A 24,692-nucleotide genomic window follows, 5' to 3' on the forward strand; every position below is an offset into this window, starting at 1 on the left:
GCGGCCCGGAGAGCGCGCTGCCCCCTCCCCGCGGTTGTTTTTCGGGTATATTTTTTTCCAATTCTGAAGAGAGAGAGGGAAAAAAAGCGCGCGGTGCCTGCAGTGGAGCGTGCGCGGCCTGCAGAGGCGCCCTCGCCGCCGCCGCCGCCGCCGCGTCCCGCCGCCGCCGCCCCCGCCCGGCCCGGCCCGGCCTCCAGCCAGCTTCCCGCCCACCTGCCACCTGACGCGCGCCCGGGCCCCTGGCAGCGTGGGGGCCACGCGCGAGCCTCGAGGCTCGGATCGCTCGGCCTGCTTGGCCCAAAGCCTGAACTAACTCAGGGAAAAGGAAACGGGGCGCCCCGAGAACGCCCCGAGAGAGGGCGGGGCGCTCCCGCTCCGGGACAGGGGCCGGGGCAGGGAGCGCCCGCGCCCGGAACGTTGCACGCAAAGCCTAGGCGCGTCGCAGGGGGGCACCCGCGAGGGACGGACAGGAAGAGGGCCAGGGGGGAACGCCAGAACCCGGGACCTCAGCGCGGAAACGGCCCGGGGCTGGGCTGCCCTCAGATCCGGGGATGGAGGGAGCCGGAGCCGAGGAGTGAGGAGGCCGGCGGGCCTCGCCGACCCCCCCCCGGAGGCGGCGGCGGCCCGCCGCCAGTGGAGGACCAGGCCACTCAGGAAAGAAAGGGGTCAGGAGGTCGGGCCGAGCGTCACAGGCTCAGCCCCTGAGCCAGGGAGCTGCAGGCGCCGGCCGGCCAGGGCCCGGCCTGGTGCACTTGTCCGAAGCTCAACTGCAGTAGGGAAAGTGACCGCGAGCCAGCCACCAGGGCCCGGCCCACACGCCCACAGCCACGTTAGGGCTAGGGGCCAAGACCTTTAGGGGTCTCAGGGTTTAAGAAGGGCAGGGGGCTTCAGGCGCTCCCAGCTCCTGACCGGCGATTGGCGCCTTAAACGCTTGTAGATCCGAGGTTGGATTGGGGTGGGGTCTCTGGGACGGCGGATTGCCACGCCTGGATTGGGGGATTAAGCGCTTAGAGATCGAAATCAGGTCTTGGGTAGGGGGACTCAGACAATTGGAAAGCCTAGGTGGTTATTTGGGGAGGGGTCTTTGCGCTTTGGAGGAGCGCAAAGCTGCGCCTGTTGGGTTTTGAGGCCTGGGGCCTCGTCGAGAGAGGCATCTGTGAAAGGGGGGACCAGCTAGGCCAGACTAAGAAAGAAAGTGAATACAGCAGGAATCTAAGGGCGGGGGACCCTAAGAGGGGGGTCACACAGGTTGAGACATGGCCACCAGGCGTTTAACCGACGCTTTCTTGTTGTTGCGGAATAATTCCATCCAAAACCGGCAGCTGTTAGCCGAGCAAGTGAGTAGTCACACCACCTCCAGCCCTCTGCATTCACGTAGCCTTGCCGCGGTGAGTCTCCTGACCCTCGTCGACACACGCACGGTGTGCACTGCGGCTCTGCCTGTCTGTCTGTCTGTCTGTCTCTCTGTTTGAAAAGAAAAGAAGAAAAAAGAAGATAAGAGTAATAAGACAAATAGAGAAGTGCGAGATCCCTTTTCTGGGGTCAAGGGGCAACCCATAAGCCTGGTTGGGGAACACAGTTACCAATCCCCCCACAGCCCCACCCCTGCCTGGCCCTGTGTGCCCACTTCCGAGTGCCTCCTCCTTCTGGCGTCGTCACAGCTCGGCGGCCTGCTTCACTTTACATATGTCTTAACACTAGGATTTGGAAGCATGGGGCCTTTCTAGAACCTTCTTTTTGTCTAGTTTTGTTTTAAGCTTCCCTCCCCTCCCAGCAGTGGGCCTCACATTGGTCCTGATGGCCAGGTGGCAGGATCTCAGACTCAAATCCTCCCAAGTGAACCACTCCCACCTCCAAAGAGGAAGGAGTTGTGTTTGTGTGTGTGTGTGTGTGTGTGTGTGTGTGTGTGTGTGTGTTTTCACACTCGTTTTTGTTTAATGACTTCAATCCTCTGTGTAGCCATGTTCCCTATGAATAATTGCTTCACTGGTTTTCTTTGGGGCTCAGTGTTTGTGACACTGGAAGGTGCTAGGCCCTTGTTTTCCATTTCCCAGACAGGAAATGAAGCTTTCCCTCCATTCGAACTTAAAAAAAAAACCAAACCAAAAACAAAAAACCATGATGCGCATGTGAGAATTAAACCTCCAAAATAGCACATGGGTTTTTGATTTTATTGACTAGAACCTTCACACTTATCCAAGCAGTAGAGCTGTGGGCTTTTTGTTTTGTTTTGTTGTTGTTTATTTTTTTCTTTTTAAAAGCAAGGCCCCAGAAAGATTGCTGGGTTTGGCTTGGTTTTGGTGGGGGCAAACTTTTAGAGCCTCAGTTTACTATTCAGTGAGATGTGGGAGCCAATGTCATTAGCTCTGTAATGTCTTTAATTGAAAAGTGAAGTTAGAAAACTGGTAGTAGGGGGCTTCCTGCTATGGACAGACTGGTTTTAAATGAAAGCTTTGGAGCTCCAGGGAATGGATGGCGACCCTAGGACCTGGTTCTTGGGGATTATGCCTGAGATGTACTGGTTTTGAAATCCCACAATGGTTTCATCTTTTAAGGACCATCATGGCCATTTGATTTTTTTTTTCTTTATCGTGTTTCTCGGTGCTAATGGAAAATCGTGCCATGTGTTGTGATCACAGTAGACATGCTCACCGATCGGTTTTTCCTTTTTTTAAGCCACTGTGGAAAATATCTTTGGCCATATTTCTTACAGAAAAGCAATTTAAAGCGGTGAGAGCAGTTTTAGGAATAAAAAGATGTAGTCTCTCCTGGAAGCAAAGAAACCGAGGATGAATGAAGTGTGTTGGGGTTTTTATTTGCATAAGAATTTGAAGAATTTTTACATTTATAAACAGAAGTATTAAATACAGAAACAAATGGAAAGGTGTCTGTTAACACGGAACCGGAACCGGGCAGATTCTAGCGCTAATTTTGAAAAGTGTGCCCTGAAATAAGCCAGGAAATAGAGAGTAGAAACTGAGTGAATAAAATCCTCAGTGAATCTTTAGTTATGTTAAATAAGAACGAGTCGTTCCTTAAATGACTGGATTTTATGCTACCTTTGGGGGGAAAAAAACAGAACTAAAACCCGCGCCAATGCATCTGGGGGCTCAGTTTTAATTAACTGAAAAAGATACTGTTTGGTTTTAAATTTTTAATTGTGTAGGGCTCAGCACCCTCTGAACCTTTGGGTAACCTGAGGGGAAAATTATTTCAGACAGTTTTAAAACCTGGTGGAGACGGGAGGCTTTCAAAAGCACATCTTGAAACTGATTTTTAAGATGGTTTTCTAAAGCAGGCAATTTATACAAAAACATAAGGTATATGAGATGTGAGATAATTAAGTGGATCACTGTAGTTTACAAAGTAGATTTATAAATGTATAAATTTATGTATCACTGTAGTTTATAAAGTAGATGTATCAGGAAATGTACAGATCTATTTAGCTCATATATATTTAGCTAATTCACACAGATTCTTGAAAGTAGATTTCTAAATCTGACTAAAACACATATCTAAGATAGAACGTTAAAAATATTTTTAAATGTCATACTGTTGAAAACATTACATGCTTATATTAGCCTATGCATTTGAAATCACTTTACTGAAAACAATCAGATCACTGAAAATCCTCGCAGTCAATTCAGACTACCTAAAAAATAGACTGTACAGTCAAAATAACAAATAGATTCCTAGGTTAGAATTTAAAAATAAAACATTTGTACATTTTAATTGTGAACATTAAAAAATACATTGTGTGCTATATATTTCTGAAGTGTTTAGTGGTGGAGCTTAATATCTTTGGTTTATTTAGAAGTGATCACAGAAACTATTTCTGTACACACAGAATCGAGGACGGCAAGATATTAACATGAGTGCATGGTTTTTTAACTCTTGGAATTAGCAAAGTACTGTAAATTTTCTTTTTGGAAAAGACATTTAACACATTAAATAAAAAAAACTATATTGAGTAACATATAATGTTTCTTACTGCTTATTTAGCCCAGAAAATATTTTAAACCTTATTTCTGTCTTGTAAATTTTAAAGTCATGTAGCAAATCACAAGTATATGTCAGATTTTAATATGGACTAGCCATTAGGTGGTATTAGGCAGTTATTAAACTAATTATAATTAAATTTGGTAATTTTATTACAGATGTCTACTGAATTGTTCAGCGTGAAATGCCAAGACAGCTGTTTTGGGTCTTAATACTCCTTAAGAAAAGAGAAAGCAAATGAGACAAAATATAAATAATGTTAATTCTAGTTGGTAAATAGATCTGTACCATTTTACACATTTTCCTATTTTTGTTCATATGTGCAGGGACACTGTCATTTTACACATTTTTCTAGAGGTTTGAAAAATTATAAATAAAAACTTAAATACATTTGACATAGTAAAATAAGACAATTAAAAAGAGACAATTTATAAATATGTATTTAAACTTGGGTATTTTGAAAAGAGGTGAACAGACCTAAGAATTTAACTTAAAATTAACAAAATTATTCCTAGGAATTTTAAGTTCCTCATTAGAAGAAAAACAATAGAAATTGATTTTGGTATATTTGTCATTTCATGCAAAATTAAAAATAAATACCTAAAATAGAAGATTTTTTTTTTAATTGTAGCTTTGTATTTTCATATTTTATTTGAGGAGAAGCTGCAGAAATTGATTGTGAATTGCCGTGTCAGGGTGTATGGCTCATGCGTCTCAAGCAAAGCACACCTAAAGGTTTATCTTTTTTTTTAAAAAAAAAATTAAGGCTGTATTTTTTTTTTTGAATACTACTTTGAAGAAAAACTAGATGTTCTTTGGTGATAGGGTTATTGCAGGTACCCGCATGGATGGGCACAGATTGTAGCGGCACTAGTAAATCCACCCGGGAATTTTAAAACAGCAATTTAAGTATCTGCCGAGGCCAAAGAAACAAACGAATAGACCTCAGCAGCCTGAGGGGACCTAAAGGTCATTTGACCCAGTGGCCCTGTTTGTGACAGCCCTTAGGTTTTCCTTGCTGGACACCGTGTGACCCGAGAGGAGGGATCCTGCAGCGGGCACTCCATACCTTTTACTACCAAGTCTTTTGTGTGTTGATCCTAGTGGGGTCAATGTCTGCCCTCTGGGGACCTGGTCCCTGTTCTGTTCCTGAGGGTCTGTGCAGAGGAAGCCTCTTGCTGTGGCTTGATGACCCAGTTTTTTCTAGGCTCAGCAATCCCGGCTCGGACGCACAGTTAAGTTTCTTCTCTATGAATAATGTCTAATTTTTCTGAATCCTTTTTAAACCTCAACAGCCAGAAGTAAACAAAGCTCTACATATTTGTGATTTTTGTTATATTAATGCTAGCAAAATTAATTGTTAAAAACAGACTGAAGTTTGATCTTAGTCAAACTTGGAGCAGAAGGCACTGCTAATTCCATGGCACTGTTTTGCCCTTGGTTTTGGGAGCCACTACATTTATCCCTGAGGGCAGTGTGACTAAGGGAAGAACATCTGTCTGCTGGTGAGGGAATTTAGGATAAGTTCCACTCGGTGTAGGACTTAATCTTTTTAGACATCTTATGTCTTATTTGTAAATTGAGGATTTTGAGTTTGGTGATGTCTGATGTTTCTTCAAATTCTGTTTTGATATGCACTGACCGGAGTGCCCAGCCTCAGCTTTCATTTGAAAATAAGAAATCCAAGTCAACCACAGTACGGTGCCTGTTAGTCCGGCATTACTGGCAGGAATACTTACCAGTTGCCCCAGTACTGGGCAGAAGCAACTTTGCCATCTTCCCGGCCAGGTGCTGGCTTTGTGGCAGTACCCCATTCAAGCAGTTTGATTTCAGGAAGCTGAAGAGGATTTATAAAGTCAAATAATCTTTAAAAAAAATTTTTTTAAGTGTGAAGTATTAATGAATGGCAAGCAGAAGTTGAGTTGCTGTTCTGATCCAGTGTGGTACTGATAGATTTGTGTTTCTTTTGATTCTTGGAATGAGTCTAATACAGGGGCTGGAGCACTTTGTTAGTGTTTACTGGCTAATCCATACTCTGCTTTCAAATAATGCATAATCTATATGTGGAAGCTAGAGGTAATTGGTCTTAGATTAGTTTGAAACTAGCACTTTTTTTTTTTAATAAAACCTGTGCTTTAGGGAAAAAAACAATTAAGGATTAACTGTGGTTCCAGGGTTCCTTGTTCAGTCTTGACCACAGTGTATTGAGCTTACTCTGTGCCTGTCACCAGGCCGAACCCTTTCGTAGGTAACTAGATGTATTCCCCACAGTGCCTAATTAAATACAATTAATTGTTCAAAACAGACTGAGATTTGATTCTAGTCTTTGAGCAAATAGGTGCTCAAAACAGATAAAGAAAGCAGGGAGTGGAAGAATTGGGATGGGCCCAGGGTCCCCACCTCATGAATTAGAGGCTGCGGGGAGACCTGGCGTAGACCAGAACCCTTTGTCCACTCCTGGGCTACACTGTGCTGGCTGTTTTCTAGAACTTGGGCTGCAGATTCTGGAAAGTGGAAGAATTTACTGTTTAAATACTTTTTGGAGTGGGAAAGATCCTTTCTGAATCTTGCTTTACAACCTCCCCTAGTCAGTTTTAACATACATATCAAAGGTTCTCAGTTCTAGTCTAGGCTGAGTCTGTTGGAAAATCAGGTCTTTAGAATCCAAGTATGAAATCATTGTATGTTTCCCTTTAGATTTATTTGCTTTTCTACTTGTAAAGATTCCATCTGAGCAGGGAGGCTTGCTTGAGAATAAGGGTACTTTGTTGGATAAAAGTGAAGCAAACTTTTATTTTGGCAGTAATGGAAATGAGGTAAATATCACGATAGCACAGACCTGTATTTTCAACTCATTTTGCTCAACTTTTCCAGACTTCCTGAGTAAACACAGATGGGTTTCCACTCATTTTTCAGTTTTATGTAGAAAGTTCTTTAGACTGCAGATTCCACATGCTGCTTGGAGTTAGCTTGGTTGGTTGTATGCCATTGGCAGGTCAAACCCTAGATTTAGACATTGTAAAGATTTAGAAGGTGACGATGTGTAGCAACAGGTTTTAATGTTTGAGTTCAGGTCTTGACTAAATTTCCTGGTAATTTCGTGGCAGATGGAGTTTTGAAAGCTTTTCTTTTTTGGTGGGGATAAGGGAGGGTGTTTTTGGAAAGATGGTCTTCTAAATTTAATTCCTGGTGCTGTGGTGTGGAGGCTGCCTATTACCAACTAATTCCCTGAATTGTTAATGAAATTAGAGTGGCTAAGGGTAGGATGGAAGGAGGCCTGGTCGCCGGGAGCTGTCCCCAGCCCAGCCTTCAGCACGCTCTGTAACTTCAGGCAATGCATCCACACATTTTGAATCTCAGTTTTCTTATTTGTAAGAAAAAAGTTTGCTCCTATTCCTGAATCTCATGATTGCAATTTTGCCTCTTATCATCTCATAATTGTAGAAATCAAAAGGTTGGGATGTGTGTGCCAGGCTAATAACCCAACAACACAGGCTTTTTGCCTGTGGATTGTGAGGACAGTATTCAGAGATGATGTGCTAGGGAGCCGGTGGGGACGGAACAGGTTCCATGCCTCGCTTGGGGGTTTTGCCTTGCATCTGGCTTCATTGATCGGAGCATTTCTGGAAGTACCTGGCTTTTAAAAAATACACACACTTTTCCTTTTTAAAGTAAAAAAGGAACTGAGATAGGAGCTCCATTGATACTGTCTTCTCTCCCACTATTTCTCAAAGCCCTGTCACAGCAGCAGTGTGTGCAAACTCATTTCTCCTTTGCGCTCTGGGCACATCGTAGGAGTGAAGAGGGTTTTCTGCTTTTTCTGTAATGCTACCCGAGAGAAGTTTTGCATGAAAAAGTGTTTGATTTCATTTATTGCTATCATTGTGTAATGATATTTTACTCTGATGGACCAGCTTCATTTGGACCATTAATTTTTAGATAAAGTTATGTTTTCTATTTTCTGAATTTACTGCTAGACATTAAAAAAATCAACACAGTTGATTATTGAAATTCACCACTAATTATTTCCATGATCAATACTGTGGGGGAAAAAAAGGCCTAGTTGTGTAGATTATCTGTCATTAGTAACTGTCTGATCGGAAGATAGAATTCCAAGTTGATCTAAGAAAGAATCTTTAGTTTTAAATTGGAACTTACTCTGGTGCCTACCACTCCCTCGCCTTCCCCTCGAAGGTTTCTTTCCTCACATTTTATCTTGTCTGGCCTTGCTGGCCTGCTTTAATAACACCTTGTAAACCATGCTTTCTAGATTAATAACAATACATGCCTGGTAAATGATAAGTTCTTTTCTTTTGCCACCTGTGTGTCTCTCAGATGGCTTTCTCAGCCCTCCATTACCAGGGTTAAAGCTATGTCTGTGGGGTTTAATGTATATATGTTCACTCTAATATCTGAAAGTAGCTTTAGACAATTTGGTGGTTGTTTCTTAATTTTGTGGTTTGCATAGGTGACTGATGTACTAAAATATGCATGGATTCTAAACATTGCATTTTCACTTTTTTCTTCCTAAGGAAATTTAGAATATGATATTTTAACTTTTATTCTAATTTTGTAAGGAAATTTAGAATGTGATGTTTTATATTTGTGAAGCAGATTAGCGGTATATTTTAATGTAGCCAAAGCAAGAATGTTTTGTTTCCATTTTTACAACTATTTATTGTTTCTAGCCTCACTCACCAGAATAATTTCAGTAAATGAAAATCAAAACATAAACTGATAGAGCTTTCTTTCTTCCTTTCTTCCTTTCTTTCTTCCTTCCTTCCTTTCTTTCTTTCTTTCTTTCTTTCTTTCTTTCTTTCTTTCTTTCTTTCTTTCTTTCTTTCTTTCTTTCTTTCTGAAAGGAAGCTCAGAGGGGATTTTGTAAATGCCTTGGCTAGTGGATATTTACTTTTATAGTCAATTTGTTTTATAGTCAACTCGTTTAACATCTGTTTTCTTACCTGATGGTGCCTTGTCTGTCTGCCCCATGCTTTTCTTCCTGCTCTCCCTACCTGGATGGGCCGGCTGGCAACAACGCGTCTGCAGGAGCTGGATGAGGTACAGTGTTTTGGATATCTTGGTATGTTAGGTAACGTTGGCTTATACAACACCTGTTTTTGCTGACACCTTTGGTCATATGTAAAATGCTAATAGAGCTTATGCATATTTAGCATTTGTTTTGATTATGGTATAATGTGTTTACTGATTTAAAACTTTCACACCATTTGAGTTGATGATTTAGAAAGAGAATTAGAAGCATTATTTACTACTTCGGGGAGGGCCTCAACAAAGTGAGCCACTGCCTGTAGGGTCTGTCAGCGGCACCCACCGTAATGTCTTAGCGAGGAGTGGGGCTCAGGTGGAGTAGAGGAGACAGCTGACTGCTGGAAGCCCCAGGTGGCACTGGACGCAGGGATCCTCGGCTTCCCTAGGCCTCGTGCCTAGGGTGAAGCAGGCATGCTCCGGGTGCTTTTCTGGACGTTGGGGCCTGTGTCAGCTCCTGCTAGTAGCATGCTCTTGGCCTTTTCCTTGCTTACTAGATCTGACCTGGGAGATGGAATGCATATACTTCCTCGGTACTGTATGCTCTACTAAATGAGTTGAGGGATAGTGAGATTAGACTGTTCTCCTGTTTGTCTCAATAAGGACACTTTTTCTTGAGGGTTTACTTTTTAAAGGGAAGGAGTGGTGTGTGTTAATGTGTACCCTTGTATGGTATGGTGGGATCAGGAGCACTGGTTTCCAGACCAGCCAGATCCTAACAAGTAGGTAAAGATTTAACTCTAAATTGAACAAGCTTTGACTAGTTGATAATACCAGCAGGGCCCACACAACTTAAATCTCCTCACTGCAACCCAGTTAAATAAATAACAGATCTCTTTAGCCCTCTGACAGTGAGTCCTATCTATAAGAGCTTCATAGAGTGACCTCCCTGACACGTGAGGTTCATTACGGGACCCTTTTTTTTTGGGGGGGGGGGAGTGGTCAAGATTAAAAACAAAAAATCTCTAACATCTGTTCTTCTGTGTGCTTAGAAAAATTCTGATTAGACAGCAGCTTATAAGCCTGGGCGCCCCCCTGGTGCGGGCCTGGGAGAATGGGGTCTGAAGGACATTTTCCATTGCAAAACCTTTTCTTAAGGTGAACATACACTTAACTGTGAGTCACTAGGAACAGTCTACAAACACATCTTTGGGCAAGAACTCATTGAGCAGGTGCCAGGGCCAGGTCTGGGTAGCAGTTTCCTGCCCCCATTGAGGAACCTCCCTGCCAGCACCCTGCCTGGGCACTGGGCCTGGATACTGGGAGAGCTCTGGCTGACACACAGTGCAGCGAAGGGTCCCTGGAGTGTGGTGGATGGGGACTGATTTGCTGGCGGAACTTTGGCAGCATTTAGGCTCGGAAAGAGCAGGGACTTTTAAAGCCAGCGGAGACATAGACTCAATGGCACTCCATATGGAGTGGTTTGCAAGTCTGAATCTGTGACCCCAGAAGGTGGTGTTTGTGGGGGGAAGGAGGGATCACCCCACCGCCTCAAAGGAAATAGACCACCACATGGTAGTCAGGGGCTGGCAGGTGGTTCAGATTGCTTTTAGCTAGCCGATCCTACCCATGACCCCCCACAATGAGGAGCCACGAGGGGCAGCTGCTGTGGCCTCTCTAGACTTGTAGTTGTCCGTGGCGACGATGGTCCAGACCTGTCCCTGCTGTTCTCATTCTCACGCAGCGTGGTTGAACTTGGCTTAGTTTTTCAGCTGGGGACAAGTGTGTCTACCAAGGCTCTGCTGCTCCTTCATCCCACAGCACACTAAATCAGCCTGCATGTGAAGGCAGGGTTTTCTAAGAGTAGGAAGACTGTACGTTGGGAACAGCAAGATTTATATGAGAGTCAGAGAAAGAGTGTTTGTGTACATGTTCCATAGATCAAGAATTTGCCCATACTGTCTGGCACTCTTTAAGAGGACAAATATCCTCATCAAACATGGATTAAGGGCAAAAGATAACCAGCATGAAAGCCTGTCAGAGGGCTGCTCTGAGCATTACCAGAAGTTTCTATGTTCCCATGGGAACATGACTGTGGGTGAGGGCGGTACACCCAGAGTTCCTGGAAGACAACCACAAATCAAGGAGATAAGAATTGTTAAATCCTCTATTCTCAAAAGTTTAGCTTTTCTGACATTTTCTTCTTTTAAAAATGTGGATAAACTTTTTATTTCAGAAGTACAGGCTTACTCAGAAGAGCTTTAACAACTTCTGCCATATTTTTGGAAGGGGGTAACCTAAAGTTAAGGTAGAAGAAAGGAAGAAAAGAAATGTGGCAGGCGTGGTCTGTGGAGTAGAAGGCATGTTTAAAGTACATGTGGCTGGATGGTCAGCAAGCAGGGATACTTGGCTTACGTGGGCAGTGCTGTTTGGAGAGTGAAAAGAGGTTATTTTGCGTACATGGTATTTTCATGTCCATATTTGTTCGCATTTCACATGGGTGACATTTGCCTCTAGTTGTTTCCTCTCCTTCCCTGCCTTCGTCCCTCCCTCCGCAACACACTTTTCCTTTTGGAGGCGTACCCTGTGTGCACCCTCTTCACGCAGCCACATTTTGTCATGATGCACTACTGACCTATTGTTTTAGACCATATTTTACAGGGACAAGTGACGAGTCCCAAAGCATCGGCTGTTCTTTCTCTGTCACCAGCTGATGCTGGGGGTGGGAAAGCCAGTGGCCGGCTGATGGGTGGCACAGGCCCTTCTGGAGAGAGGTCTCCTTTTCAGGCTGCCTCAGGACCCTGAAGAGCGTATATTCTCTGATTTTGGTTTACATCTGAGTTTTGGGGAACATATGTATAAAATAAAGAATAAAATTGAAGAACTGAGCCCATTTCAGCTAGCTCTTGTCTTGCTTCAGACGAGGTGGGCTAGTGATGGCACAGGTAAACTTAGCTCATCCTTCTGTGGCTTTTTAAGTGTGTTTGTCAAGAGAACAGTACAGTTCTGTCATGAGTTGGGAAACTAAGTGCAGTGATGGCTGTTGAAGTTGTGCGGCATGGTGGGAGGCGGCAGCTGAGGTGCTACAGCTGGTGCCGTGGAATTGAGGCCCTTCGCTGATCTTAGGCTTTGCTTTGCACGAAGGGCTGGAACTGTAAGATCCAGATGTCTAGTCAGCGGTGACTGTCTGGGACCTGCCGAATTGTTGACAGGGGCTGAGTGGCAGGTGGCTTGTTCCCAGCCTTCATCAGTGTGCAATGCAGAGTTGTGTGCTCCTTGGAGGCCCTGCCCCTGGGCTCCTTCTCACCATCGCAGGTCAGCCAGAGTGGCTGAGGTGCCAGCCGCCCGTGGCTCACATCTGTAATCCTAGCTACTCAGGAGGCTGAGATCTGAGGATTATGGTTCAAAGCCAGCCTGGGCAGGAAAGGCCGTGAGACTCTTATCTCCAATGAACCACCAGAAAAACAGAAGTGGTGCTGTGGCTCAAGTGGTAGAGTGCTCGCCTTGAGCTGAAGAGCTGAGGGACAGCGTCCAGGCCCAGAGTTCAAGCCCCACAACTGACCCCCCCCCCAAAAAAAAAAAGTGTCTGAGGTATACTGATGGAGGGTACTGGTGTTGTGTATTGGTGGCATGTACTGGTAGTGTGTACTGATGGCATATACTGGTGGCGTGTACTGGTGGCATTGTACTGGTGGCATATACTGATGGTGTGTACTGGTGGTATATACTGATAGAGTCTCCTACAGTTCCTGTGCAGTTGATGGGGGATAAACCAAAGGTCTGGATTTCCTTCTGTTTCAATCTGTTATGTTGTCCTAATTCATTTTCTTAACAAATTGCAGTTATGTTTATGTGTCTGTGAGGGGCAACTTTAGGGCGGAAAGGGCTCTTGGAGTCAGCTGGCTCAGGCTTTATTTTGTCACATAGTAGCTCGATGGCCTTGGGCAAACTACTTAACATTTCTGTCTCAATTTCCAAGTTTATAGTGTGAGTAATAATTCTTAGCTTGCCTGATTTTTGTAAGGATTGAAACAATGAAATGAATGTACCATTTCTCTTAGTGAACGCTTGAAAACAAACAGCAGTATGATAGCGAGGTTCCAATTCAAGAGCTCTTCGGGTCAGGGAGACAGACCACTAGGTGAAGGGTGGGAATGGCGCCACTTGCAGTGGCAGCGCGTGTGCAGGTGGCGCGGAGCACAGCCTCCCGGCACACTCGTGCCATGCCAGGGACTAGTCCTCGTCCCTTCTGTGATTGTGCAAGGTTTTTGAGAGGATGAGGACTCTGGAGCAGCTGGCCACAGAACCAGTGGGGAGGGGAAGCAAGCAGTTGGCTCTGAGGAATTGAGTATGAGCCCTGGGTCCAAGATGATAGGGTCTGTCCCTTGAAGAGCTCTCATCTGCATTGCTCTTTGTGCGCTGCTTCCCTGCTTCAGTTACACACTTGAAAATTTTGTCTTGTTCTTTATCATTTGGTAAGCAAATAAATATCAAGAGCACAGAAAAACAAATTTAAATTTCAAACAAGAGGAAAGAAAAGGAATACAAATTCCTCATCCAGTTCTACAGTGTTTAGACAATTTAAAGAGTATTATCTATAAAGGTGTTTTATAGACTATTTCCCATTATGTTCTGGTTATCATTTGGATCTTTTGAAGCTGTCATGTAGAAATTCTGAGATCTTGAGGGCACCTCAGGATCCTTTCACATCTGTTTATTGCCTTCAGGGGAACAAAAAGCCAAACCTGAAATTTCCCTTCCAGTCTTAAAGGCTTACTAAGGCACCATATTATAGGTTTAAAAAGCAAGACTATGAGCACCATTTCAAAACGAGGAGAACTGTTGTCTGTGTGTATTGAACAGCAGAGAGAAGCCGGTGTGGTGGGGATTGCCCTGTCCTATCAGGACACTCATGCTCACCTCTAGACCATTCTTTCACACATTTTAGCAGTGTTTATGATCCTGTATGAAGATAACTGCATCGGAACGATTCCCAAAATAAGCGTAGGAGATGGGAATTCACTGATAGAGCTTTGTGTTGGCTCAACTCACAGCCTAATCATTTGTAGTATCTGACCACATTAATGACCGAGGTCCCTTCTGTGTTCTATCATAGTCTAGTACGAGAGTTTTTCTTTTGAGGATCTCTCATTGATTTTTCTCATTGTATTTCTGTAGCCAGATTAAGTCAAATTCATGTTCACAAGAATAGCCAAAGATATTAAGAACTAGTGACTGAAAAGCTAGGAAAACAATTTCAAATCAAACAATAAAGGCTAGTGCCTTTACTCCTACATTTCTTTGTTTTTAGAAAGGAAGAGTACCCGTATCTAAACTGTGTCCATGTCTTTCCCCACAGCTTGCTGATGACCGAATGGCCCTGGTATCAGGCCTCAGCTTAGACCCAGAAGCAGCAATCGGTGTGACAAAACGCTCCCCACCCAAGTGGGTGGATGGAGTGGATGAGGTGGGTCAAGGGCTAATGTTACTAAGCTGGAATAACAGTGTATTTTAAGATGTCTGCCATTGAAACTAACTTGGCTGTGCTTATCCCAAGCTATATGGGAGCTTTGGTCCATCCATTTTACATCAAACAGGGAAAGCTTTTGTGCTTGTGTGACGGGTGCTCAATGACTGGGTTGAGTTTTATCCTTGGTAGCCACTACCTGAGTCATAGAAATGTAAACCCTGTACAACCTCGAAGAGTTTGTCCTGGTAATTGGAATTACAGTTGTTCATCTGGGTGAGCCGGCAGGTTACCTGTGTATTCTGAGTGTAGCTAATTGTCTCTTGGAGGCCGACTGAAACATGCCAGGCGTGAGTGGAGTTGTGGTGACTTCATTTGTCTAGATACAATATGATGTCGGGCGAATTAAGCAGAAGATGAAGGAGCTAGCCAGTCTGCACGACAAGCATTTGAACAGACCCACCCTGGATGACAGCAGCGCGGAGGAGCGCGCCATCGAGATAGCCACGCAGGAGATCACGCAGGTGAGGGTGCGGGCGGAGCCCCCCGGCCCGCAGCTCGGGCGCGGGCCTGACGCCTTTTCTCAGCGGGGCGGGGAATCGCTCGTCCAGTTATTGACGGATGCTACTAACAGATTAGTTAAATGAGAATGAAGTTCAGAATAGGGATGCGTTTATTCAGCCGGTTTTAACCGTAGCTTCCATCATACGTAGTGCCGACAGTTACAGTGCTCATAACTGAAAAGCAGCCTAGTGTCGTAGGAGGTTTTCTTGCTCATAACCCTGCGGTTAGCGGTTAGGCTGCGTGCGTCTCCTGGGTTCTCATAATCAGGCCCAAGCCGGGTGTCCCATCTGAGCAGTGGGGGCGGCAGCGGGGAGGAGGGACCCCTGGGGAGGAGAGCTGGGGGGGGCCACCGGGGTCTGCCCTGCCCTGCCCCGCCCCGCCCCGCCCCCTCAGCTCTTCCACAGGTGCCAGTGACTGTGTAGGCCCCGCCCCTGCCCCGCCCCCTCAGCGCTTCCACAGGTGCCAGTGCACTGTGTAGGCCCCGCCCCTGCCCCGCCCTCCTCAGCTCTTCCACAGGTGCCAGTGCACTGTGGGCCACGCCCCTGCCCCGCCCCCTCAGCTCTTCCACAGGTGCCAGTGTACTGTGTGGTCTACGCCCCTGCCCCGCCCCCTCAGCTCTTCCACAGGTGCCAGTGCACTGTGTAGGCCCCGCCCCTGCCCCGCCCTCCTCAGCTCTTCCACAGGTGCCAGTGCACTGTGGGCCACGCCCCTGCCCCGCCCCCTCAGCTCTTCCACAGGTGCCAGTGCACTGTGTAGGCCCCGCCCCTGCCCCGCCCTCCTCAGCTCTTCCACAGGTGCCAGTGCACTGTGGGCCACGCCCCTGCCCCGCCCCCTCAGCTCTTCCACAGGTGCCAGTGCACTGTGTAGGCCCCGCCCCTGCCCCGCCCTCCTCAGCTCTTCCACAGGTGCCAGTGCACTGTGTAGGCCCCGCCCCTGCCCCGCCCTCCTCAGCTCTTCCACAGGTGCCAGTGCACTGTGTGGTCTACGCCCCTGCCCCGCCCCCTCAGCTCTTCCACAGGTGCCAGTGCACTGTGTGGGCTACGCCCCTGCCCCGCCCCCGCCCTGAGCCCGCCCTTCTCTCAGCTCTTCCACAGGTGCCAGCGCGCGGTGCGGGCGCTGCCCAGCCGGGCCCGCCGGGCGCGCACGGAGCAGGAGGAGCGGCTGCTGCGCAACGTGGTGGCCTCGCTGGCGCAGGCACTGCAGGAGCTCTCCACCGGCTTCCGGCACGCGCAGTCTGGCTACCTGAAACGTGAGTGGAGACCCCACCTCGCCCGGGAGGCCGGGCCCCATTCCGAGTAGCCCTCCGTGGGGCACCCAGCCGGGCCCAGCCCGTGGAAGCCCCCAGCGCGTTTAGAACACGCAGTGGCTTCCAGACGTCGCCAGCCAGGTATGGGCGCCGGCGCCGCAGCCGTCCAGGGCAGAACCTCCCCTCTGACTGGGGTCGCCTGTGGTTGCATAGCCGATGCTCCCCAACCCCAGGCTCCCCTGACGACTGCTGCGTTCCCGTTGTAATTTTATGATTTAAACTTCGATTGGGGCCCTGTGGAGTCTTGCCAGAGATGCTCCTAGAGAGAAACACGGGTTTTTTCCTCTTTTTGGACATGTTTTGTAACTGTTGCAGAGATTCTCAGATGGTTGTGTCATTTTGTCTTGGCATCAAGTGAATTGTACAGTTAGTGTGACTTGGTCTTGAGTAACTCCCAGGCTCGCATAGTGCTGCATGTCTAGCCGCGTTCCTCTCTCCTTCCCCGGAGATGAGGTCTCTAAACTGCTCAGGAGACCTCCACTTTGACTGTTGAGTTTTACTCTAGATCTTCCCTTTTTAATGGTGGAACAGTAACCAGGATGGTCTCCATACTGGAGTAAAGTGGATTCCTATCTATGATAGGCATGAAGAACCGGGAGGAAAGAGCGCAGCATTTTTTTGATACATCAGTACCACTAATGGATGATGGAGGCGATAATACTCTGTACGACCGGGTATGTGAAGGGCTGCGAATGCGGCTGCTGTCGGTGTATTCGCACTCCGTTCTGCTTCCCTCTCCCCAGACCTCGAATCCTGCGGAGCACACTGCTGCCTGTCCAGCCAGTAGTCTTTGCGACAGGCAGAGGGCAGCCATACTGTTTCTTCTTTTCCAAAGCCACAGAGAGGCCTTGGGGAAGCAGGGCCTGTCCCACTTTGGTGGGAAGAACCCCGAGGAGCACAGGGCCATCCCTGAACCCTTGCATGGCTTCACACAAGGGCTAAGCTCAGCACCCTTGCTTGGGCCACGGTGCTGCACATACCACTGCTTTGGGAAATTGGGGCCTTTCCTGTCAGGAAAAATACGTGCTTATTACCATCCGCGTTTCAGAAGCCCCGTTCTCCAAATGGCCTCCAGTGGCCGGAGCGTCCTGACGGTGCTCTGCACTATTGTCTTGCCAGGGCTTCACAGAGGACCAGCTGGTACTGGTGGAACAGAACACTCTGATGGTGGAGGAGCGGGAGCGGGAGATCCGCCAGATCGTGCAGTCCATTTCTGACCTGAATGAGATCTTTAGGGACTTAGGAGCCATGATTATAGAGCAGGTACGCAGGGGGTCCTCCGGGTCCAAGGTTCTTTGATCTTGTAGTCCTCACGAGTGTATGTTTGTGTCTGTACAGATGCATACACGTGTATGTGTGTGTGTGTTCAGATCATCTACTTAGGTTATTAACATTTCCCATAAAATATGAATAAGCCTTTTCTCAAGATTAAAAAAAGAGAAGAGGGTCTGAGCATCTCTGTCCTGCCTCGAAGAGCTTGTGTGAGCACTCTGGAGGCCTGGCTGATTTTCACCAACCCCAGCACTGAGTCTGGCCTTACTGAAGATCTCCTTTCTCATTTTGGCAGCTTATTGTGTAATGGCAATTGAAACTACTAGCTTTCTAGTAGAATTAAATTGTTATCCACTGTTAGAATCTGATTAGAGCATGTTATTTTCTTGCCTGAGGGGCTTGGGACCTGGTCTCCTTGAAACCAGCTGCAGGATGGAGTGTTGGTTGTGAGCTCCAATGAACTCTGCCTCTCCTAGGCTGCCATGTCTCACTGAGAGCCTGTCCTCCCTGCAGCCCAGTGCTTCCATCTTCCCACTGGAACTAGGAGATTAAACAATTGGACATTTCTTCACAAGACCCCAGCCTTTTCATTTTAGATGGATTGGATGTCCCTGGGCTCTCTCCCTACCCATGGAGCACCATGCTTCCATTGGTAGCCTTAATAGTTTGCGGACCTGATCATTGCTTTCCTCTTCCAGGTATTTAAGCAGGGAGTGGGCACTGGCGCGGGCCCTTTGCTGCACACAACCTGTTTCCACTGAACCATGTATTTTTTTTCTTTTCTTTTCTTTTCTTTTTTTTTTTTTTTGTTGGTCATGGGGCTTGAACTCTGGGCGTGGGCGCTGTCCCTCAGCTTTTCAGCTCAAGGCTAGATAGCTCTCTCTCTGTCACTTGAGCCACAGCGCCACTTCCAGTTTTCTGAGTGGTTTATTGGAGATAAAAGTCTCACGGACTTTCCTGCCCGGGCTGGCTTTGAGCCAAGTAATCCTCAGATCTCAGCTTCCTGAAGAGCTAGGATTACAGGTGTGAGCGGCACCCAGCTGAACCACGTATTTTTTTAAGCCCCAGTAGGTTTGAATAGAGCAGATCCCATAGAGGGTAAGTCCAAAAATGAAAGCTCAGTTTGCCAGTGTTGACCTCTCCTGGGCTCTGCATCACTGCAGGGCATAGTGTTTGGATCAGCCGGAGGAGGGTGAGGCCGGCACCCATGCTCCCCAGCACAGGTGTTGATCATCTGTAACTCTTGTTTGTCACTCAGGGTACAGTCCTTGATAGAATCGACTATAACGTTGAACAGTCCTGTGTTAAAACTGAAGATGGCTTGAAACAGCTTCACAAGGTAATGGCGTCTGTTCGCGGTTGAGAATGTTAGAAACAGGTATCAAATCACAAGAATTCTGAGGGTTCTCTTCATACTTGTCTTAGCACTGGAGCCGACTCAGCTCTCTACACAGCAGTGTAACGATGTCCACCATTCTTTGCAGTCGGGGTATAGCCAATGAGGTGTAGCTCGATGCCCATGTGCTGTGGGTCACCCTCTATGCCTTCTTCATTCTTTTTTTCTCTTCTTATTGGGGGTCAATTGGAGTTTAGAAGAAACATGAATTGCTGACTCGGGTCCTCCCTGAGGAGGAGCCTTCTAGATTTCTTTCTAACTGCAGATCGGCCTTACCTCCAGAGCAAAGGTCTGCAGGTGCTCTCTTGTGTGAATGCAGTGAGTGATATGGCTCCTATTCTCTCCTGAGCAGCATTCTCTCTCTCTTTCTGGTTTTTGAAGTCAGTGGTAGTGTTCTTTCTCATGTTAATCAACTGAGTAGTGTTCTCTTGTTAATGAAGTTAGTGGTAGTTAGGACACTGTGTGTTAATGGTGTGAGTAGTTTAGTGTTCTCTCATTAATGAAGTGAGTGGTAGTGTTACAGAAGAGATCATAAGTGTTCTTTCTAGGGTTAATGAAGTTAGTGGTAGTTCCTGCTTTCTCGCATGTTAATTAGTGAGTGGTAGTGTTGACTTGTTAATAGAGATTCCTGGTCAGTGTTTTCACTTCTATTGGTGAATTGAGTGGTAGTTAGCCATCTCTAGTATTAATGAGGTAAGTAGTGGTTAGTGCTATCTCTTGTTGTAATGGGGTTCCCATTTCAGGGTGCTTTCTATTTCTGATTTTTTTTTTGAAAATCATCTTTGAAACGTTGTAATTGGGAGAAACATTCATAAACTTACAAGTTTATTGTATTGGGTACAATATTGGGTACATATTTCCTTCAAGACAATGTAATAATTCTTCACAGATAAACTGACTACTTCCCTGTGTGGTTGATTCCCATTGTATTTCTAGGGTTCTAATGAGCATTTTCCCAGTTCATTAAGGTGTCTGAAACTAGCTGTGTTCTTTGCAGAGATTGTGCCAGGTAATAGTGTCAGGGTTAGTGTCCAGCCTGGCAGGTCTGAGCAGAAATCCTTGGCTGTCTTCCCTGTGCGGCTCCTGCAGTGGGAACGAGCCCCGCTCTTATGGGGAAGTCTTGCTTAATGTGCAGAGACAGCTTGAGCACTTAGATTAACTTGATTGCCAAGCCCTGGGCACCAACAGTGTTAACTAACTTGTGTGTCTCACTTTGCAATAACCAGATCTGATATATAGCTGAGTTATACATTGTTTTGTAGGTTCTTAAATAAAACCTAGTGAAATATGTTTTGCATGAAACACAGACAAATGAGAAGGCTTCTGCAGAAGTGAACAAATGTAGTGGGAACTAGAAGTTCTGCTTTAGTTTTTACACCGTGAATCATTTTGAGCCAGTTTCAGGGTGCTGCTTGCTGTTGGTCTGTGGTGCCCAAGGCTCCTCCTGCAGAAGGGAACTGCACCCTGGGGCAGACCACTCCTCTGAGAGGTGCTCCCTGATTGTTCCTCATTGTGGTGCTCCCGCTGCTGCCTACTCCCCTGTAAAGCGGGGCCTCCCGCTCTGGGCTGGTGGGCATAGAGATGAAGCAGAGTCACCAGTCAGAAGGCTGGTGGGTCACAAAAGAGGACAGACGAGGCTGATGTTCCCGGCAGGCATCCTCCTCCAGAACCCCCCAGAAGCTCTGCTGTCCTCCTTCAAGGGTCTGTGTCCATCTGGTGCACACTCGTTCCCAGGCACAGGGCTCTTCCTGAGAAGCCTGGGTGGGGAGGGCAGGTGCCCCTGGGTCTTTGGCATCTCTTCGCTTTGTCCCAGCAGTGAGAGGCCAGCATGCCGCTGGCGGAGCCCTGCGCGGTGCCGATGATCCACTCTGAGGGAGGCTTGGTGTTTTGGTAGTGTGGCCTGGCCCCCGCAGAGACGCCAGTCCCTGCAGAAGGCCAGTGCCTCGTGCTGGACACCGGAGGTGGCTTGGGGTTCTCGGAAAGTGACTGCGTTTTCTCCTCTTTCTGTAGGCAGAGCAGTACCAAAAGAAGAACCGGAAGATGCTTGTGATTTTAATATTGTTTGTCATCATCATTGTCCTCATTGTTGTCCTGGTTGGCGTGAAGTCTCGCTAGTGGCGCTGGGCTCTTGTGCAGGCGGTGTGGACTCCCCGGGTGTGGGGGCTTGGCGGTCTCACCCTCAGCGCTGCTGGCAGGGTGCACCCAGCCAGGGCCAGGCCGGGCCGGGCCAAGGCGGGTCCCACCTTCCTAAGGATGCCTCCTGACGCGCAGGCGCAGGCCTATGTTTCCATCAGTGTCGAGGTTAAGGACGGTGATACTGCTGCAGAAGAGATATTGATCGGTTCTGTGATCACTTATATATATATATATATATATTTTTTTTTTCTTTAGAAAGTGAAATGAGTTTAAAGTTTACAGGCGCTGCTGCTGAGGCTGCTTGGGGTTATTTGTGTATATGCTATTTTTTTTTAAGCAGTCTTGTCTGAGCAGCATGTCAAAACAATTTTTGGGGAAATTTTTTTTAAGCCATTTGGTTTTTAAGAAGTTTGGTACCAAAAATGTATGCGTAGAGGCAAAAATGCCTCTTCAAATATTCCTCTTCTATTTTTTTTGTTGTTGTTGAAAACAAACCTAGAAGTCCTTTAAGAAACATACAATTCATTCCCCGTTAATTTAGGTTTTCCATTTCTGTTAATGATCAGAGTAACAAAGTGTGAGAAATAAGAAACCATCATTGATGTTAATTAACACATTTAGATAGTCCAGTTAAAACAGCTTCATAAGTTTAAATTAATTGTAAATAGAGTGTTCCTCATTTAAAATTTTTGCACTGCATTTTCTACTGTAAACCAAAAGGAGTTGTTACTAAGCAAAACCACCTAAATTTACAAGTTGGTGATTTGAGCCAGACTCACACTGAAAGGAGGCCTGCTGATGTCCTGGCCCGTCTGTGTCCCAGCACTGCCAGACCCAGGCGGGTGCTCTGCCCCACCCACAGCCTCCATCCTTACCGTGTGCTAGCTACATAAGAACCCGTTCACACCAGTCTCCATTTAATGAACTGTGAATTTATACCGAGGCCACTTTGAGGGGGTCATCCATTTAAAATCTCAAATTATTAACCAAACAGCACTCCATTTCAGAGTACTCGTGCTTTCATTTATTGGCTCTTCCGTTATCACTTAGTAATGCCCAGAATGCAGGCTTGTCCCGAGGGCTGGAAAAGCCCTTGCTGGTGTGAGCCTGGGTCAAATCCCCAAGTGGGCGTGGCCTTCTACCTCCCCATCACCCCCGTGGTGCTTGAGGCCCCTTCAGTAACTGGAGCGAGGCGGACTGTGGTACAGCCTTGAAAACGCAGCTAGCCCTGTGCGGATGGACACGGTACAGTGTTAGTGGTCTTCTGTGTATATTTGATGAGTGTATTGTTTGTATCTTCAAGGTGCGGAAGGAGCGTGGCCGCCCTGTTAAGCATGTCATGTTTTCTTTGGCCCAGCTGCACACAATGCCTCTCCAGAGCCGACTGCTGTGGCTTCCAGAATTCACACTAAAATCTGGAGACAAGTCCCCCAGGCAGGCCCGCCCCTGTGGTCCCTGCCCCGTGGTTTTAGTAGCCTCGGAGTCTGGTCACAGGCAAGGGAGGCTGGGTCGGTGCCTTCCCCGGGTGCCTAGAGTCATGTGGCTCTGGGGCCCTTCAGAGCCAGCGCTGACTTGAATGCAGTGGTCGTCGGGTGGTGGCAGTTGGGTCAGCTGCTACCAAGAGTGGACCTGGTCATACGAGGGGCCTCCTCGAGATTCACAGACCGTTCAGGGTTATGGTTAAAGCCTTGGAAAATGTTGAGTCTTACTCACCCTGGACGAGCAGTGGCCATCGAAGAGAAGTCAGGGTCACCGTCCGTCTGTGTCTGCTCCCCCACCTCACCGCAGTCCCCTGCTGCGTTTGATCTGACGTTGTCTCAGGCCCTCTGTGGAGACGGCGAACCTTCCCATCTCCATCACTGTAGTGCTGGCCAGCTGAAGGGACCTGCGGTCTGGCCCAGGGCCAGGCACGGACTGGTTAGGTTCCTCAAACTACTGCGTTTGTCTTCAGAGCCTGTCCTTGGACAAGAGGCAGTGGCATTTGAGGATGGCAGGGAAGACGGCACTCCTGGCTTGGCACCTCAGGAAGAGAAGGAGGGCCGTCCTGCCCTTCAGACTCCTGGGCCAGTCTCACCTGCAGCTGGGCAGGGTCCTCAGAGAAGAGACCTCGCTTTGGGGGCTCACTGCGGGCACCCTGGGGCCCAGCCCTGGACACAGATTGGCCTGGAGTGACTCCTGTCTAGTGGAGCAGGGGAGAGAAATGGCGGCGTATATTCCAGGCTCCCAGCTCCGGGTTGCTGTCTGTCTGTCTGTCTTTCTGTTCATCTTGGGGGGTGGGGAGTACTGGCTGGGCCGGGCTGTGTGAAGCAGTGTGTCTCTAATTTAACGGATGTACCGCTTTCTCCGCTAATTGAGACAGCATTATTTATTTGTTTTGACACAAGTGCTTGCAGTGTTTTATCTCAGCTAATGGCTTCTTAAAGGTAATAAAACCCTTCAACCTAATTGGTCAGGTTAGACTTTTTTTCCTCTTGTATGCTTAAATAAAGCAATTAGTGAAGCGCTTCTATCCAAAATGACTTTTTTTTTTTGTCCCTTTTTAAAAAACTAATTTACTGTTACTGGAAACTTTTTGTACAATAAAGCAGGCGTTCAGATGACAGAACATCCTGGGATCCTTGTATTCATTCTAATGATGGATTTGTGTTTCCTTCCAATTCATTTGGGTTGGGGAGGGCCTGGGCAGGTCTGGGCTCCGTGGGGTCTTTTTGTTTCATTCCGTGTCTGAAGGCTGACCCCTCTAGTCGTACTGTGGAGGGACAGTTCTGTTTGCTATCTACCTTCCAAATAGGGAGACTGCTTCAAAGACGGGCAATTCTCTTTCTTGATGATGACACAGGCTGCAGTGTACATCCTGGGAAGCATTTAGTAATGCTCACAAGTCATTCTAGCCACTGGCCTCAGCCACACCCTCCTCAGTGCCTTTGATGTCTTCAGTCCTGCCATCCAGCTGTCAGCCCGCTCAGGCCAAGGACGCTCTCCTTCCTTAGTCATGAGCACTGACCCTCCCCCCACACACACACCTGCAGGGAGATAGGGTCATCCGTGTGGTTTGTGTCTCTAGTTATACATCAGAGTCAGAGGAGAGGGACCAGCTGTGTGTGGAGTCCTGAGATACTGACAGGACCAGCAGCGGGGGCTTCGAGAGGGGCTCCCTCCTATCTCCCCTCCTGGCATCTTTCACTAGAAATTGTGCCCCCCCATCTTAGCTCTGAGAACGAGGTTCAAGAATATCCAGACCAGTGGCAGTGATGTTAGTGAAGCTCTGTGTCTTGAAAGCGGTGAGCATGTAGGCTGTGTATGCTGTGTGGTTCTTCTTGTTGGTTTGAGACAGAGTCTTGCTGCATAATCCAGGCTGGCCTCAGCCTCCTATGAGTTAGGGTTGCTGATCTGTTCCACCATAGCTTGCTCTGTGTGTGTGGCTCTTCGGTGGGAGCCATTCCACTTACACGTCGACAGTCTGCCTGCTCTGTTGAAGTGGCACCGTAAGAGTTGTGCGGATAGAGTCCATGCAGTCGCGTTGTGCAGGGGCTCTGAAGACTTGGAGCTGGCTGGAAGGGGAGGCCTTG

General features: G+C 47.3%; 1 protein-coding gene across 5 annotated transcripts; it reads left to right on the top strand.

Annotated features, from left to right (window-relative positions):
• Positions 1-498: 498 nt before the first annotated feature.
• On the top strand, positions 499-23,728 carry Stx16 (syntaxin 16). 5 transcript variants are annotated; one of them, XM_069990054.1, is made up of 9 exons: positions 501-1,388; positions 14,342-14,449; positions 14,833-14,973; positions 16,097-16,262; positions 16,902-16,993; positions 17,439-17,582; positions 18,850-18,930; positions 20,998-21,141; positions 22,427-23,728. In XM_069990054.1, exons 1-8 carry the CDS (start codon positions 1,257-1,259, stop codon positions 21,100-21,102), a joined length of 969 nt encoding a protein of 322 aa, XP_069846155.1. In that variant the 5' UTR covers positions 501-1,256; the 3' UTR covers positions 21,103-21,141; positions 22,427-23,728. The 5 variants fall into 5 exon arrangements, with proteins under 5 accessions (XP_069846159.1, XP_069846155.1, XP_069846154.1 ...); XM_069990053.1 differs by having other exon boundaries at positions 20,998-23,728; XM_069990055.1 differs by having other exon boundaries at positions 502-1,337; positions 20,998-23,728.
• The last annotated feature ends 964 nt before the right edge of the window (positions 23,729-24,692 follow it).

The sequence above is a fragment of the Dipodomys merriami genome, unplaced genomic scaffold (assembly GCF_024711535.1).
Source record: "Dipodomys merriami isolate MVZ:Mamm:240054 unplaced genomic scaffold, mDipMer1.0.p SCAF_39, whole genome shotgun sequence".
In the NCBI taxonomy this organism is placed as follows: domain Eukaryota; kingdom Metazoa; phylum Chordata; class Mammalia; order Rodentia; family Heteromyidae; genus Dipodomys; species Dipodomys merriami.

Coding starts and splice junctions, on each gene's coding strand:
- Stx16 (XM_069990053.1), top strand. CDS start 1,257: ATGGCCACCAGGCGTTTAACCGACGCTTTCTTGTTGTTGCGGAATAAT. Junction 14,450..14,832: donor GGGTGGATGGAGTGGATGAG/GTGGGTCAAGGG, acceptor TCATTTGTCTAG/ATACAATATGATGTCGGGCG. Junction 18,931..20,997: donor GCTTGAAACAGCTTCACAAG/GTAATGGCGTCT, acceptor CTCTTTCTGTAG/GCAGAGCAGTACCAAAAGAA.